At 58.1% G+C, this 16982-nt stretch overlaps 1 protein-coding gene across 2 annotated transcripts; it reads left to right on the top strand.

The window, feature by feature from the left end:
* The first annotated feature begins 1832 nt into the window (after positions 1 to 1832).
* On the top strand, positions 1833 to 16752 carry SMG9 (SMG9 nonsense mediated mRNA decay factor). 2 transcript variants are annotated; one of them, XM_043998192.1, is made up of 14 exons: positions 1833 to 2029; positions 4517 to 4680; positions 8773 to 8847; positions 8989 to 9211; positions 10677 to 10774; positions 11641 to 11753; positions 13408 to 13519; positions 14165 to 14260; positions 14418 to 14503; positions 15015 to 15121; positions 15215 to 15322; positions 15404 to 15532; positions 15667 to 15811; positions 16101 to 16752. In XM_043998192.1, exons 2-14 carry the CDS (start codon positions 4525 to 4527, stop codon positions 16177 to 16179), a joined length of 1527 nt encoding a protein of 508 aa, XP_043854127.1. In that variant the 5' UTR covers positions 1833 to 2029; positions 4517 to 4524; the 3' UTR covers positions 16180 to 16752. The 2 variants fall into 2 exon arrangements, with proteins under 2 accessions (XP_043854127.1, XP_043854126.1); XM_043998191.1 differs by having other exon boundaries at positions 8944 to 9211; positions 16101 to 16743.
* Positions 16753 to 16982: the final 230 nt, after the last annotated feature.

The raw sequence follows: 16982 nt of genomic DNA, 5'->3' as shown, positions 1-16982 counted from the left end.
CATATCTTTTCTGTGGAGCTGTGCTTGTCTAAATTTGGACAACATTCACTTTTTATTTTTTCATGTGGTAGTCCTTTCCATTTACTAAGATTTACAAAGTACTTTACAAATGTTATCTCGATTGATCTTTACAACAACCCTGGCAGACAGGTGCTAATATTATCCTCCTTTTACAAATGAGGAAACTGAGTCGGATGGCAGTGAAATGATTGGGGGGGGCAGCTAGGTGGCACAGTGGACAAAGCACTGGCCCTGGAGTCAGGAAGACCTGAGTTCAAATCTGAGCTCAGAAACTTGACACTTACTAGCTGTGTGACCCTAGGCAAGTCACTTAACCCTCATTGGTTCCCCCCCCAAAAAAAAACAATGATTTGGCCAGAGCCAGACAGCTCTCACCTGGGGCAGTATTTGCATAAGGTCTTCCTGAGTCTAGGCCCAGTACTCTCTACCCTACATGTGCAGCCTAGCTGACTCGCCCCACGCCTGACTCTTGAACTAGCTTTCTAAGTGGTTTTCCTGCCACAAGTCTCTCCCTTTTCCAGCACATCCTCTACTCAGCTACCAAAGAGAATTTCCTAAAGCACGGGTCTGACCATGTGACCTCCTATGTGGTGAACTCCAGGGCTCTCTTTATAAAATCATCAGTTTGGCATTTATAGTTCTCTGTGGCCTGGCCCTTTCCTGTCTTTCCAGCCTTTTTACACTTCAGTACCTTCCACACATTCCATGATTCATCTATACTACTCAACCTGATGCTCCTTACACAAGACACTCATCTCTACTCTCCTGGCCTCTGCACTTGCCTGCCCCCATGCCAGGAATGCTCTTGTTCCTCACCTCTGACTCTTGGCTTCCTTTAAGGTTCAGTTGAAATACAGCCTTTTGCAAAAAGCCGTGTGTGTGTGTGTGTGTGTGTGTGTGTGTGTGTGTGTGTGTGTGTGTGTGTGTGTGTGTGGCTAGTGCCTTCCCTCTGAGATTACCCTTGATTTACACTGAATTTATCTTGTGCACATTCAGTTATTTACTTGTCTCCCCTAACAGAATGTTATGGGAGAAGGACTTTTTGCATTTGAATCCCCAGCATTTAGCACAGGGCCTAGCACCTAGAAAAAGCTTCATATATACTTGCTCATTGACATCCCATGTTCTCAGACCCCTCCCAGCCCTGACATTCCCTGTTCTCCAACCCTCCCAAATCTGACACATCAAGCTCTAAGCTGCGGTTTCAGCTTTCCTTTACCTTTCCCTAATTCTGGAATCAGATATTTGTGTATATTACACAGTAACTTTGTATCTCCAGTGCTAAGCATAGGACCTCAAATAGAAGACCTACACATTTAATATTTCTTGAATGAATGTAGAAGATATACTGTCAGAGGGGGGAGACCTTAGAACAGGGGATGTCAGGGCTGGGAGGGGCCTTAGGACAAACCCTCTCATTGGACAGAGGAGCGAACTGAGTGCAAGGGCACAGGTGGTTCCCCAACCACGGGTTGTAAGGCCTCTGCGCTTGGAGGGTCTCCCGTGAAGGTTGTCCCCGGGTCCCGCGCCCCGCACCAGGGTTAATCGGGAAGGCTTCCAGGAGGAGGAGATGCTTTCACACAGCAGCGGCCCCCACGAATACCTCGAAGGAGGAATTCGAACACGCGACCCCGTCAGGGGTTACAACCTCCCAACCCCAGCCCCGCCTCTTCTGAGGCGCAGGCGTAGTGAAGCGAGATGAGAACAGCGACGAGAAAGGGCGGGGAGCGACACCCAACCAAAGACGAAGTTAACGCATGCGCCGTTCCTAGCGCTCGCGCACCCGGCACCTTCAACGCATGCGCAATGACGTCACTCTAGCGACGGTACTCTCTTCACCGTCGCTCCCCTTCTCCCCCCCTCCCTTTCCTCCCGCCCCCCGATTCCGGGACTCCAGCAGCATCGCTCTCCAGCGTTTTCCGTTGACTTGCCGGTGACGGGCCCCTTCATAGCCCAACGCGGAAGAAACGCGCGCCCTGGTCGCGGCGCCATTCAGCGGCCAGCTCAGGTAAGGGCCAGGCGGCGCGCGGGCGAAATTCGGGCCCCTCCCACCGCGGGCGCGCGCCAGGCCCCTCCTCCCTCCTTGGAAGTCTCCCCCCCCCATCCCGTCGCGGCCAATCAGAGGCCAGCTTGGAGAAGGGGCACTGCCCCCTTCTCCCTGCGCTCTGAGGCCAAGAGACCAATCAGAGGCTAGCTCAGGGAGGAACGCGCCCCTATCCGGCGCGCGCCGAGGTCCAAACGCCAGCGAGCCAATCAGCATCCAGTTCAGAGCGGAGGCGCGCGGACGGGCGGACTCCACCCACCCGGCACGTGCCTGATTCTGTCCTCCCGCCCCCGTTACCTTCACCCCCCCACACACACACACACATTGCTGGCTGCCCAACCCGGAAATGATTGAGAAGGGGGCCACCACCCCCTTATTTTCTCCTATAAACAGGCATCTGAGTGTCCAAGAGGGGAGGGTCCGAATCTGGCCTCTGACACCGCCTGGGTGACCTTGGGCGGGTTACTTACTGGCCCTGAATCTCAGTTACCTCATCTGTAAAGAGCGGAAGGGACGGCGGCTCATGATGCATTTATTAAGCGCTCACTGTGTGCGGGGATCTGGTAATGCGAATAACAGCGCCAGGAAAATCAGCCCCTGCCTTCAAGGAGCTTACACTCCAACGGGGGAAACCGCCCAGGAAAGGAAGCCTTAGAGGGTGGGACGGGATGGAGCCCCCTCCCCTCCCCCCAGCGCTGCCGGGGACACGTGGTCCCCTCTGGGAGAGCACCCCTTATTATCTGTGGCTCTTCAGTCGTGTCCGAGTCTCGCTGGCCCCACTGGGGGTTTTCTTGGCAGAGATCCTGGAACTGTTTTGCCATTTCCTTCTCCAGCTCGTTTACAGATGAGGAAAGTGAGGCAAACAGGGTGAAGTGACTTACCCAAGGTCTCACAGCTAGTAAATGTCTGAGGCTGTATTTGAACTGGGGTCCTAACTCCAGGCTCTGCTCTATCCACTACCAAGGTGCCCCACATATATGCCCTCAATATAAATATTTGTTAAATATTTCCTATGTTCCACTGTGTGTCACTGTGCCATGATGATAGATATTCAGATGCTTTCACACTGGGAGTACCCTAAGAGGATTCGAACTTCCTGAGGCAGCAGAACTAGGCCTAAATGCAGGTCTCCTCCCTCCTGCACTGGGTCACCCCCTCGGATTCAGTCCATCCATAAAGCACCTACTATGGGCCAGGCCTGCCCTCAAAGCTCCCAGTCCAGGACAGGAGACCAAACTCACCCAGAGCTTGATGAAGCAGAGCCTGGTAGAGAAACCGAGATAACCCCCAGGCACTCATCTTCCATGAAGGATGGGGAGGAGGCCTCTCCAGGGCCCACCCTCCCTATCTAGGGCAAGGGGTGCTGAGGACATGGGAGTTCAGCATGATGTGACCTCTGTGATAAAATACTGGGATTTAGTAGATACTCAAAGGCCCACCTGGGGATTAATCTAAACTGATTGAATTAAGTGAGAGTGATTGACTGCTTAGCCTACTTCAAGTTAACTAGATTGTAATCACACCTGGCTAGCCCTTAAGAAGGTATTGTTGGGGGGCAGCTAGGTGGTACAGTGGATAAGGCACTGGCCCTGGATTCAGGAGTACCTGAGTTCAAATCTGGCCTCAGACACTTGACACTAGCTGTGTGACCCTGGGCAAGTCACTTAACCCCCATTGCCCCACAAAACAAAACAAACAAACATTATTGTTGGGGCAGCTAGGTGGCACAGTGGATAGAGCCACCGGCCTTGGATTCAGGAGGACCTGAGTTCAAATCTGGCCTCAGACACTTAACATTTACTAGCTTTGTGACTCTGGGAAAGTCACTTAACCCCAATTACCTCACCAAAAAAAAAAAAAGAAGGTATTGTTCTCAGAAGCTAAAGACTTTGAACTTAACTCGAGACCACGTGCAAGGACCGCCTCTGCTCCAGACCTATAAAAAGCTTCCACACTCAGTTTGAGGAGAGTTCATGGTGGAGGACTTGAGGAAGAACCGGACCAGGCTGGAACTCTAGGCTAGATAGGCCTTTTCTTAACTTTCTGAACTCTGTTAATACCTGGTATGCTTTAATAAATGTTTAATGCCCAAACACTGGTGCTAAAGCTTCTAATTTAAGGCAACCACACATTTAGATTTTAAATGGGGGCAGCTAGGTGGCACAGTGGATAAAGCACTGGCCCTGGATTCAGGAGGACCTGAGTTCAAATCTGGCCTCAGACACTTGACACTTACTAGCTGTGTGGCCCTGGGCAAGTCACTTAACCCTCATTGCCCTGCACAGACACACAAAAAAAAGCATGGATTTTAAACGGCACACCTCAAAGGATGCTGGGGTCGCAGACCTGCTTTCTGGTCTGAGATTCCCAGAGCGCCCGTGTCAAAGAATCTCTGGGGACCCTGCACGTGGCTTCAGGGAGGACCTTCGGTTTCCCCTCTTTTCTTACTAGGCGGTGCCATGTCCGAGTCTGGGCACAGCCAGCCAGGACTCTATGGGATAGAGCGGCGGCGCAGATGGAAGGAACCAGGATCTGGGGGCCCACAGAACCTGTCTGGGCCTGGGGGTCGGGAGAGAGACTATGCCCCACCTTGGGAACGAGAGCGAGAGAGACGGGTGAGTATGTGTGTGTCTGTGTGTGGCCCCATGTGCCCCAGTCTCCAGAGCCCCTCAGACCTGTGCCCAAGACGGCAGTAGGTGGGAGACCCGGCTCCTGCCTTCAGGAGCTTGCGGTGGGGCTAAGAAGGACATTGGGTCCTGGCTCTGTTGGTCATTGATGGTACCCACGGTGTCTCGGGGAGAGAAGTCGTGATGCTTCCTGGTCCCTGCTGTGGGCCAGGCCCTGGGCCAGTTGCTGGAAGCCGGACGCAAAGCAAAGTAGAAGTTTGTGTCTGTAGATCTGTATGGGGTGGGAGACGTGAATGCCAGACATGCAGAGGAAATACCAGGAATTTCCAGGGAGGACCAGGGGGAAAGGCCTGGAGGAGAAGGCCCACCCCAGCCTTGAAGGGAGCCAAGATTCCCTGGGGTGCTCAGCCCCCCCCCTCCAGGGGCAAGAGGCGGACCCTTGGGGGTGGCCAATGGCAGGAAGGCCAGCAGCCCCAGGGGGAGAGAGGTGCCCAGCCTGGAAGAGTGGATTGGCCTCTTGTCCAATGTGCCAGTCTGTGGGGCACCACTTCAGAGGAAGGACTTTAGTAACTTGGAGAACATGGTGAGGGACAGCCAGGATGGGGATCTTTAAAGGAGCTGCAGGAAGTCTCTGTCCTGGACAAAAGAAGCTTCCATGGGCTGTCAGATGGGGCAGGAGCTGGGTACCCCTCCCAGGCACCCTCCTGGGCACTCCTTCCGGGCACTCCTCCCGTGCACCTCTCCTGGGCACTCCTTCCAGGCACTCCTTGGCTCCATGGGGGCTGTGGCAGGAGTGGTGGGTGGGCTGTTACCAAGAGGTAGAGTTAGGTTTAATATAAGGAAAAGCTTGGTGTTGAGGGGAGCTCTCAGAGGGGGAGGAGGCTGCCCGCCCCAACAGTGGGCTCTTCTTGAAAGGAAGCCGTGAAGGAAAGAACCTTCCCTGAGCTCCCTGCACTGACCAGGTGAAATCCTTGGGGACCGCCCCTGGCCTGAGGGAGCTTCCATTCTAGCCCAGCCAGCGGGTTTGGGGAAGTGACCAGGATGGAGGAGGGGTCTGAAGGAAGGGCCTGGAGTCACAAGCATCCTGTTCTCAGCTGGAGTTGGAAGGGGCAGGGATTGTGAGCATCTTCTCTCCCCAGCTTCAGGCCCCCCGGGAGCAGAAACTGATGAACCAATCAGTGTGGCCAGAGATGGCCGGGCAGTGGGAGGGTCAGCCAGGGCCCTCCAAGAGAAGGAGTGGGAGGTGTGAGGTAGGGCCACTTCTTGGAGGAGTTCTCTCTCACACACACACACACACACACACACACACACACCCTCACACTCACACTCACACTCAGCTATGCACATACATACTCCTTCACACCCATTCACACACATCCACAGACTCACTCATTCACTCACACCTACATCGCACATTCAGTTAGTTACATACATATGCAGACACATTCACACATGCTCAGACACGCGTTCACACACTCCTCAAAGGCACAGACTTGTGCTTTTGTCTGAGGACCTCCCTGGGCACTAAGTTCTGGAGACACAAAAGAAAAACGAGCCGGCCTGTGCCCACAAGGAGCTCCCCTTTTTTAATATCATAATTTGTTTATTGTGAGTTTAAACCCCAACAGAAGAGCATGTGCAGAAGCAGAGCAGAATCCAATGAGAGCCCGAGGAAATCCCGACTCTAGTTCTCGTTTGTGGCCCTTTCGGATCCTTTCAGGACTGTCCTCTCAGCCTGGGCTCCCCTCTGGCTTCCCTCTGCTCTCTCCTGCACATTTTTAGGGTGTTCCTATGGTCCTCTCTTTCCTGGCCTCGCTCTTGCTGACCTCTCCTCCCAGCCCTAGCCCACTGACCATCCCTGGTCACAGATGAGCCCAGTGAAGCCAAAGAGTCCCCACCATGGCCACGGCCAGAACGGCCACTGCATCGCCATCCTCCCTGGGCATCCTGGCATCCCTCCTGGGAGTTTGTCTGGACGGCGTCCATGTGCTTCTGGCTCCGCCTCAGCTCACACTCCCGGGGCTTCTGGGAATCACCCCTCTGGCCACTTCTGAAGAGGCAGCTGTGTTCCACTGCGTTCCTGTGCCCCATGATAAGTTGGCGCTTCACAAGCGCATCTTTCATCCATTCATTCGTTCATTCATTCATTCATTCATCCATTCATTCATTCACCATCTGTTCCTCCGTTCCCCAGGTACCTCATAGCTGTCTAAGGCCTCCCAAGCTCAGCCTCTTCCCCCTCGAAGTCCTCCAGGATCAGGACGTCTCGGGTGTCCCTCCCCAGCGTCGTCCTCCCTCTTCCCTCCCCACCCCCCTTGCTTCTTTGCTGGTTCTATTTCTACCCCAAAGTGGGATTGTCAGGCACCCGCTCCCCCAGCTCCTCTTCTGTGTGTGTCGTTCCTCTTGTCCCACTGCCCCTCAATGAGAAGTCACAAGCACCAGCCCCTCCTCCACCTTCTGTGCTGGTCTGTTCCCCCTTTCTCTCTTCTGTCCCCCTCAGAACAGGGCCCCGCGCCCGGCTCCCTCCCAGCTGCTGCGGCCCCTTTTGGTAGCTCCCAGTCCTGCTCAGTTCTGGTTTCTTCACCAGGGCGCATAGATGGCTTTGCTGGGTCCGTCATTCTCGGTCTTGAGCCCGAGCCCCTGTCATCTGCCTTGGGCATCATGACCTTGGCTTGGCAGGATCCCGCTCCATGTCCCCTGGCCCTTGGACTCCCTTCTGGATGCTTGTGCTCTTCTCGTCCCTGAGCCTTCCTGCTGGGCTTCCCCGTTGGCTGACCCGTGGCTTCCTGGTGCCTTGGCTGCCCTCCAGGGCTAAGGTCAAGCCAGCTTCCACTTAGGGTTGCTTGGAAGACAGTGGCCGGGCTTCTTTCTTAGCGTGACTCGCAGAGTCCAGCAATTCCTAAATTACATCTCCTCAGCCTGTTTTCTGGGTGAGTTTTTTCTGTCAGATCTTAGGTTTTCCGTTTCTGGTGTTTGATTTTGTCCTGCCATTTCTGGCTCCCTGGAGAAGCCGTTCATTTCCATTTACTCTTTTCTGGTTTGCTGGGATTCCTCCTCTGGGCCGAGGCGACTCCTTTCTCCCCTTCCATTTCTTTCCTTCAGAGCTTTAGTTCTTCATCGCTTGCCTAGTTTCTTTCAGGTATTCACACCGGGGCCTTTCCCTTGAAGTCTCTTCTTGCAGGCTTGTTAATGATTGTTTAAAATGCTTGGTGCTTTCTCTGCCTTCTTCTCCTTCCCAGCTTTAGTTCCTAAACTGGGGCCTTGCCCCAGGCCAGGCTCTGACCCCGGCCGCCCTTTGGGGAGGGTGGGGTGGTTGGCCCTGCTTGGTCTTACCCTCTATGCCTTGGGTTCTGGTGCTGACTGACCACCACTTCCTAGGCTTGGGCCCTCTTCAGGCTGTCCTGGGCATCTCAGGATGAACCTCTGGGCCTGGGCAATCCCGGTGTGATCTCTCAAGGGCTCCCACCTCTAGCTGCCCCAGGTGCCCAGGCCGCTCATGCCTGGTCTCAGACCTTGAGGCTTCGGTCACCATTGCCCGTGGGTTCCTTCTGGCTGACCTTCTGTAAACTTCTGGGGTTGAAGAGGCCACTCACTCTAGTTTCTCATTGCGTTTCTCCATTGTTAGGCAATCCAGTGTATAAACAGGTGAGGTTTTGGCTGAGGTGGATTTGTGGGGGCCGGGGGGGGTCTGCCCCCATCAAGCAGCTGCCTTGGCCAGAAGTCAGATGCTTCTCCTCCAATGGGAGACGCAGCACAGAGTGGGTCCTGACGCTGGCCATCACCACGATGTGCGGAGACCAGTGTGGCTGTCCATTAATACACCCAGCAGATTTGATTAGTCCTGGAAGAAAGGAGGGGTGGGTTCTTCCCAGCAGGGACCCCCTTCCCAACTACCCCAGCCCTCTCTGTGGGGAGGACATTGCAGGGGAAAAGGAGATTGACCCACTGTGCCAGAGGACAGTGAATGGACAGGAAGGAGAGTGAGTGGGATCTTGTGGGGCCAAAGGGCCTCGATGGAGTCCAGCAGTACTGGGGAGTTATAACAGGTCCTTGAGCAGGAGTTTTCCTTCCCTCCCACAGGATGGCAATGAGGAGGCAGGGGCATCAGTCATACAGAAAACACCAATCATTCTCTCCAAGCCTCCAGCAGAGCGGGTAAGGTCATGGGGGAGGTCCCAGGGGCCCCAGGGCACCGTCCGGGGCGGGAGATGTGTGGCCACAGTGACTCGAAGCTTCTTTTTTCCTCTGTAGTCTAAACTCCCGCCCCCACCAGCCCCGGCTCCCACTGCCCCCCAGGTCTCAGCTCCTCTGGACAAACCTATCGTCCTGATGAAACCTCGGGAAGAAGCCAAGGGCCCCGCCGGAGGGGTGGGTGCCCCAGTCCTTGAAGGCGCCACGCCGCCCCCCCCAGTGGTCCCCACCCCTCCCAAGGGAGAGAAGGAAGGCCAGCGGCCCACCCAGCCTGTCTACCAGATACAGAACCGGGGCATGGGCACCACGACCCCTGCCGCCATGGACCGTAAGTGGGGGCCTTCTGGGGTGGGCTGGTGAGGGGAAGCGTCAGGCCTGGCGAGGTTCTGGTGGGCTGATGGGGAATGGTATAATGATGGGCATGCGAGCGGCTGCAGGAGTCCTTAGAGCAAAGTATAAAACAGCCTAAAATGGGGAGGGGGGCACATTCTCTCTAACTGGAGATAAGCAAGAGCCAAAGTTCTCTGTAGCCTGGCGTGGAAACGCCAGCGCTTCAGGGCCTTGCCCATTGACAGATGGTTCAGTGCTAGGCTCGCCTGTCATGATGTGTCAACAGAGCCCTTTCCCCCACCTCCCTGTGAGCAGCCACTCAAACACTGGGGGACCCCCTCTAGCAGGGGTGGGAGAACACACTTGGTGAAGGGGAGGGCCCCCCCTTTTAGGATGTGTCTGTATCCAGACACGTGATGGCTAGGACCTTGTTTTGGGAGGGTAAGTCGGGCTAAGATTGCGTCAGCATGGGGTGCCCCCTCCTTCCCCACCCATGCAAGGGAGAAGCTGCCCAGGCCCCCAAGAGGTCCCATACCCGGTCCTGCAGACGGTGCACTGCAGAAGCAAGATACCCTTTGTCCAGGGCCGGGCCCATCTCCCCTGTGCATCCCATCTGTGTGGTCTGGTGGGGGGAGAGGGGGACACATTCTTCATGATGTATCAAGGGGGCCCTCTCTGCCGAGGCTGGGTCCCACTAAGAGCCCTGGATCCTCCCCAGGGGTGAGATACTGAGGCGGGTGAGGCTGACGTGTCCCATCAGGAAGGCGCCGTGCTGAGTGGGCCTTGGTGTTCTCCCATGCCACGGTAGCCTAGCCCAGTGGTCTCCAACCTTGTCTGATGCCCGACACAGGCCTTAGACTGCTGTCCTCCTAATAACCTTGCCCATTGTAAGGTTCACCCAAAAAGAGACATTGAAAAAGACTGAGAACATGTTGGTATCCTGGAGGAGAGGGGCAGTCCCTGCAGACGTTGGCGTGTATTGCTGAAAGCCCTTTGGCCAGCGGGGGGAGGATGGAGTGGGGCTGAGGGCTTGAGGCTGGAGGGAGAATGGTCAGGAGGGGGCTGGGGGGGTCTCCTGGTGACGGGGAGCCAGGGAGAGCTTGGCTGCAAAGGTGACATGAAGAAGTCTGGGGCGCGGGCCCGTTCATGCTGTCACTCATGGTGACTTGGCCCAAAGGGAAGGGGAGAGGCAGGGCTCTGACTCACTGGGCGCCGCCATCAGACGGGGTGTCTGCTGTAGCCATGGGGGCAGCGCTCCCCCAGAAATGCCTGCTGCTGCTTCTAGGGGTGCCCAGGGAGTCTCGAGGGGCTTGTGGTCAGCTCCTCGGAGAGCTCAAATGGTGCAGGAAGAGGGTGTTGGGGGCTGTGTTAGAGACAAGCTGCTGGTCAGCCTTCCTTGGGAGGGCCTCCCTGCTCAGGGAGGGCCGGGCTGACCGGCGTGCCTGTTTTCTGTACCTTCCTAGCTGTGGTTGGCCAGGCCAAGCTGCTCCCCCCCGAGCGCATGAAGCACAGCATTAAGCTGGTGGATGACCAGATGAACTGGTGTGATAGCGCCATCGAGGTAAGACCTTCACCCTGGCCTGGAGCCACCTGCCCGGGAAGGCGTAGGTCAGAGAATACAGGCCTCCACAGCTGGGGCCTGGGCGAATCCTGGTCAGGGCAGGTTGGAACAGACAGTGGGGGAGCCCCATGTGGCCGGACAGTCTGAGCTGTCTCTGGCTTCGGCATCTTGGCACTCATCTGACGACAATGGCGGTGGTGCCTGGGTGGCTCCCCGCAGGTGGACAGGCTCAGCACACGACCTTCCCTGGTGTCTGTGGGCAGGTGGTCTAGCCAGGGCTGGGGAGGCCGTGCCAGGGGGCCACAGGCTGAGACGGTTTGGGGCCCCTCCATCAAAACCCCCCCCACCATGAGTAGGGTGGATGGGCCTTCCTCATCTGTGCAGTGTGTGGGTCCTAAGAGAGGAGGGCCCCTGGGCCAGGAGAGGCAGGGGGCAGGGGCCTGTCCCGTGTGACTGGGGCTCCCCACCTGGAGCCTCATTACCTCCTGAACAAAGTGAGGAGGGTCATACCTGGGGTCCCCTCCAGCTCTGACACTCTCACTGCCTTTTATTCTGCCGGGAGCAGGAGGTCTGGGGCGGCCCAGGGACCCTCACTCAGAATAATGGTTGTGAATGCGCAGGATGAAATAGGAAGGATCACAGATGGGCCAATTACAGCAGAATAGTCCTCAAAAGTGTTTTTAAGTGAACAGAGCCCAGGTTCCTCCGCCTGGCCTCAGTTTAGCCCAAGCAGGAAACTGAGGCTGAGAGAGAATGAAGGATGTGCCCAAGGCTCAGGGGCATTGTGGTCCCACCTCTGAGCTACACCCTGCGCCCATCCCAGATTCCCCGGGGGAGCTGACATCCTGGGGTCGCTCTCTTCACAGTACCTGCTAGATCAGACCGACGTGCTGGTGGTGGGGGTCCTGGGTCTCCAAGGGACAGGCAAGTCTATGGTCATGTCCCTGCTGTCGGCCAACACTCCTGAGGAGGACCAGAGGTGAGGTGGGAGGGGTGACATCTGCTCAAGAGCTTGGGCACCTGGCCCTCTCCGCCTGCTGCTGTGGACGTCCAGAGAGCCGGGCTGCCCCCCAGGGCTCGCCTCTAGCTTCTCTCCGGCCTGGCCCCGGCTGCCCACAAAGTCACTGGGCCCAGAGATCCCTTTGCCACCTCCCCAAGCCTAGAGAGGGCGATTGAGGCTCACATCCTACCACTGACACTCCCTGGGACAAGTCCATGAGCCTCAGTGTCCTCATCTGTAAGATGGAAAAATTTGTCCCTCTAGTGCCTAAGGGCCAAGGAAGGCCATAAGTAAAACCCTCAGCAAACTTGATGGTGCAGTGCCCACGCCGGGCAGAGCCTTCTCACCCCTGCCTGCACCATTGCAGTGGCCTGACGGGTCTTCCCAGGCATCTCCCTCTTCTGCTCAGAGACATGCTCGCCAAACGAACCAGTCCACAAGCATTTATTAAGTGCCAACTGTGTGCCTGCCAGTTGCCCTGCTATGTACTGGAGTTCAAGGCCTTCCCTAATCCCACCCACGCCCGCCTCTCTTGCTCCCCACATCTGTCTGCCTCTCTCCCCTCCACTCTGTTCCTGCCCCTCCCCACCTCTGCCTACATCTTTCCTTCCCCTTTGTCTGTCAGCCCTGCCCGAGTTTCCATCTCTCAGACGCTCCCTCCTGCAGAGAGCCAGCCCGACTCGGGCCCTGCCCCCAGCCCGCTGGCTTTGAGCTCCCTGCCTGCCTCAGTGATGCACGGTGCCCTGGGGTGGGGGGCCGGCCTGCGCTGCTACGCCTGATGTCTTTCTTAGCCCAGTCCCAGGGTTTGGTGCACAGTAGGCATTTAGGGATATGTTCCTCGAATGAGTAAAAGGAGGCCTGGCATGCAGGAGGGGCCGTGAGGTGGCCGGCATGGATCTGAGCCTTGAAACGTCCTTGCACCCTGCCCCTTTGTAGTTAGTCTGCGGGAGTGGAGGCAGGGACTGTTGTCTCCCGAAGGCCCCTCAGAGATTGTCCCTCAGGAATGAAGAGAAGGACTCAGGTCCCAGACAGGGCTAGGAGGAGGAGAGCTCTGCTTCGGAGAAGGCCATCTCCTGGGCCCCTCCCCCCCAATGGCACCCCAGGCCAACCTCGAATCTCCCGCACGAGGCCCTTTTCTGACCCCCATGTTCTTGGAGGACCGAGGGAGGCAGGATCTGAGCACAGCCGCCTGCAGCAGGCTCATCACTAAAACCCCAAGCTCTTGACGAGCTGCTGCCTGTCTATACTGGTCTTCCTCAGCTTCCCCCGGGAGGGTTAGTTTTATGGCCCGGAAGACATTCGTGCTTCATGATTCACCCACACCCTGAGGTTGGCTCAGAGCTTTACCCACATCTCATGAGTCCTTGCAAGCACTCTTATGCCCATTTTACTGATGGGCAGGCAGGGTCAGAGGTCCAGGGGCCCATGAGGTGGGTGGAAGGCCAGCACACCATGGCCTTTGGGGCTCACTGCTGGATGTGCCTTTGGGCACTCTGTCATTGGCATGGGGCAAGGCCCAGATCCCTGGGAGAGGGGGGGATGGATGGCCCTTAGTGCATGTGGGCCGACAGAAGGGATGGAGGCAGGGCCCGGAGTGTCTAATGGGAGGGAACCAGTCCTCACCTCCCCACAGAGCCTACGTGTTCCGGGCCCAGAGCGCCGAGATGAAGGAGCGTGGGGGCAACCAGACCAGCGGCATCGACTTCTTCATCACTCAGGAGCGGATCGTCTTTCTGGACACTCAGGTGCGGCCCCTCCCGGCCCCCTCCCCTAGGACGGTCAGTCCACTTGTCCAGTCTCTGTCCACTGCCCCCTGTGGGTCACTGACCATTGGGCAGGATCAGCCTCTGGCCGTCAGGCAAAAAAGGAGACTCCCCGACGGCTGGTCCTCCAGCCTTCTCCAGGCAGCCCACACTGCCCCGGGCTGGCTTCCCCCACCGCTCCCTGCTCTGCCCTGGCCAGACAAGGCTAATTTGTTCTGGCGGCCCCAGCCCGAGCCTGGCTCTCCTGTCCTCTGCCTCTCCTCCTCCTGCCGGGGTGCGGGTGGGCTGAAGGGTACCCCCTCGGAGCAGGCCTCCCGGGAATGCCCATAGGGGACCCTCCCCTTCCTGCCCCTCCTGCCCTTCCTTCTCCCGACTCCCCTCCCCGTCTTCTGCCCCTTCCCAGGGCCCAGTCGGGCCCCAGCAGGCAGAGCACCAGAGACTAGCCCGGACACCTTGCCAAGGCAGTTATTAAGCGCCTACTGTGTGCGGAACACAGTGCTTGGCTCAGGGCACGAGGTCCCCATCCGCCAGCAGCGCTGCCTTGGGCGTGGCCCTTGTCCTCCAGCCCGTCCGGGCCTCTCCACCTCTTCCCTGCCGAAGTCTTGGCATCTTCCTTCCTCCCCTTAGCCCATCCTCAGTCCCTCCATCCTGGACCATCTTATCAACAATGACCGCAAATTGCCCCCGGAGTATAACCTCCCCCACACCTATGTGGAGATGCAGGTGAGAGGGGTGGGTCTTGAGGAGGGGCCATTCTTGGGGGGGGGGGGGGCGCAGGGCGGGGTCGTGGGGAGGCGGGGCTGGCCACCAGGACAGAGGGTGAAGCAGGTGTGGAGGGCGCTGGTCATGGGGCTGAGCGCCTGGGTCTGCCTCTCTTCAGTCCCTCCAGATCGCAGCCTTCCTCTTCACCGTGTGCCACGTGGTCATTGTGGTGCAGGACTGGTTCACTGATCTCAGTTTGTACCGGTGAGCGGGCTGGGGGTGAGCGGAGCGGCTGGGTCCTGGCATTAGCCTGGGGGTAGGCCTGAGCACCTCCTCTGCTGCAAGAGCCACTGAGGCACCAAAGTGCATTGACTGAAGTGCTGGTCTTGGGGTCAAGAAGATCTGGGTTCAAATCCTGCCTCAGACCTTCTCCTATGTGACCCTTGGCAAAGCGTCTCATCTGTAAAAGGGGCAAGGCCGGCCCCTCCCTCCAGGCGAGAGACACTGTTTGTCTTCTGGGGATGAATTGGGTTCCACTGTTTCCTGGCCAGAATTGCCCGTGAAGCAGTGTTGGGGGGGGCGGTCAGAGGAGTCCCAAGATCCTCTGGGGGTGGACCTCTCAGGGGCTGAGAGGAAGGAGTCGGCCCTAACACCAGGCACACTGTCGAGTGCCAACACTCTGGGTCGGGGGGTCCCACCCGCCAAAGCTGGTTCTCACGAGCTGTGTGGCCCCAGGCAAGGCAGCCAGGCTTTCTGATCTCCCCCACCCGCCCAGGTTTCTGCAGACAGCAGAGATGGTGAAGCCCTCCACCCCCTCCCCCAGCCATGAGGCCAGCAGCTCCTCCGGTTCGGATGAAGGAACAGAGTACTACCCCCACCTGGGTGAGGCCCTGTACAGGAGAGGGCTGGGGTGGGGGGCTGCCCCTGCCTGGTTCAGGGGTCTCACCCAGCCAAACCCCACCCCCCTCCCCCCAGTCTTCCTGCAGAACAAGGCCCGGCGTGAGGACTTCTGCCCCCAGAAGCTTCGGCAGATGCACCTGGTGATCGACCAGCTGATGGCCCATTCCCACCTGCGGTACAAGGGTAAGGGGCCGCCCTGGGCCTGCTCCTGGAGCCGCCATAGCCTGGCCTGCTCTCACCCAAGGCTCTCTTTCCCTTGCGCAGGCACGCTGTCCATGCTGCAGTGCAATGTCTTCCCGGGCCTGCCCCCTGACTTCTTGGACTCAGAGGTGAACCTCTTCCTTGTGCCCTTCATGGACACCGAAGGGGACAGCGAGAGCCTGCCCCGAGCAGGTACTGGCTGTGGGGAGCCCCGAGGGTGGAGATGGGCCCTGCCCCTGGGACGGGGGTGGGCAAATGTCACGCAGGGAAGGCTTCCCTGGGAAGTCGCCCCTGGGCCAAGGCTCTCACCCCTGCCCCATCCTCAGGCCCAGGCTCCAGCCCGCTCTTTTCCCTTCTCCCGGGCTACCGAGGCCACCCCAGCTTCCAGTCCCTGGTGACCAAACTCCGAAGCCAGGTGATGTCCATGGCCCGGCCACAGCTCTCGCACACCATCCTCACAGAGAAGAACTGGTACGGCCCCTGGGGGTGGGGGCCAGGGCGGGGGTCCTGCCAGCTGCTGGGTGTGCCCTGTGGATCCAAAACACAGAAAATGGGAAAGGGCTGGTTTGGGCGCATTTGCAAAGGGGGGCAGTGATGGCTCAGCCAGCCTGGCCTCCTCAGGCACAGGGCAGGGGCTGGCCCCCCACCAGCCTCCCCTTCTCTTATTACACATACGCTCCTCCGGCTCTAGAAGGGAGATCCAAGGACAATCCGTGAAGTCCCTCCCGCCTGACTGTTGTCGCCTGGTCTCTCTGCCCAGGTTCCACTATGCTGCCCGGATCTGGGATGGGGTCAAGAAGTCGTCCGCACTGGCCGAGTACAGCCGCCTGCTGGCGTGAGGGTGTGCGACGAGGCCGGCGTGCAGGGCTTCCTCAGTTCCCGGGAGGACAGTGGGTCCCTCCTTTCCCCCACCTCCAGCTGCCGTGTGTGAGTAGGAGCACACCAGGCACCCCCAGGGGCGCAGACAGCCGCAGCGGGAGAGCCAGTGGGGGGATTCGGCTGCTCAGAAGACGCGGGGGCAGTGGAAGGTTCTCAGAGGTCGGTGGAGCCTCCCCACAGATTGAGGGAGGAAGGTGGCTAATCTCCAAGACCAACCAGGAAGCGGGGCCCCTCTGCCAGCCCCCTGTTCTCGGGATGGCCAGCCAGACAAGTCGGGTGGCCCTGAGCTCCCGTCTTACAAGGCTTGTCCCTCCGATGGCCAGGGCCAGTGATGCACCTGTCCTCGAGGGCTCCTATTCTGGGTCAGATTTGTTGGTTAATAAAGATGGTAACACAGCATTGCGTAGCCTTCTCATTCTGAGACGCTGTCCTCGGCTAGACTTAACCTTGGCACACGGAGACCAAGCTTGGGGCTGGAGAGGGCTCGTCAGCTTCTGTCTGCCTTCCCATGATCCCCAGCCAGCAGGTCAGGGCCGTTGCCCACGGAGGGGGCCGGGCCAGACCCTCAGCTGCCTCCGTCTCCCTCGGCCCCACTCACTGCTGGAGAAAACGGATCCAACGGCCCCCCCCCCCCATTGGCCGTGGGGAGTGGGGCTGCGCTGGAGAGCAAGAGGAACGGTTCGGGGCCTTCTGTGTACAGATAGCAGCGCAGGCTCAGCCCACGGTAGGCCGCGAATGCGTTTGTGGAATCAAATTGTTAGTC

The sequence above is a fragment of the Dromiciops gliroides genome, chromosome 3 (genome assembly GCF_019393635.1).
Source record: "Dromiciops gliroides isolate mDroGli1 chromosome 3, mDroGli1.pri, whole genome shotgun sequence".
Taxonomy (NCBI): Eukaryota; Metazoa; Chordata; class Mammalia; order Microbiotheria; family Microbiotheriidae; genus Dromiciops; species Dromiciops gliroides.
This window is presented reverse-complemented; position numbering and strand designations above follow the sequence as displayed.

Coding starts and splice junctions, on each gene's coding strand:
- SMG9 (XM_043998191.1), top strand. CDS start 4,525: ATGTCCGAGTCTGGGCACAGCCAGCCAGGACTCTATGGGATAGAGCGG. Junction 13,520..14,164: donor TCGTCTTTCTGGACACTCAG/GTGCGGCCCCTC, acceptor TCCTCCCCTTAG/CCCATCCTCAGTCCCTCCAT. Junction 15,323..15,403: donor TTCCCACCTGCGGTACAAGG/GTAAGGGGCCGC, acceptor TCCCTTGCGCAG/GCACGCTGTCCATGCTGCAG.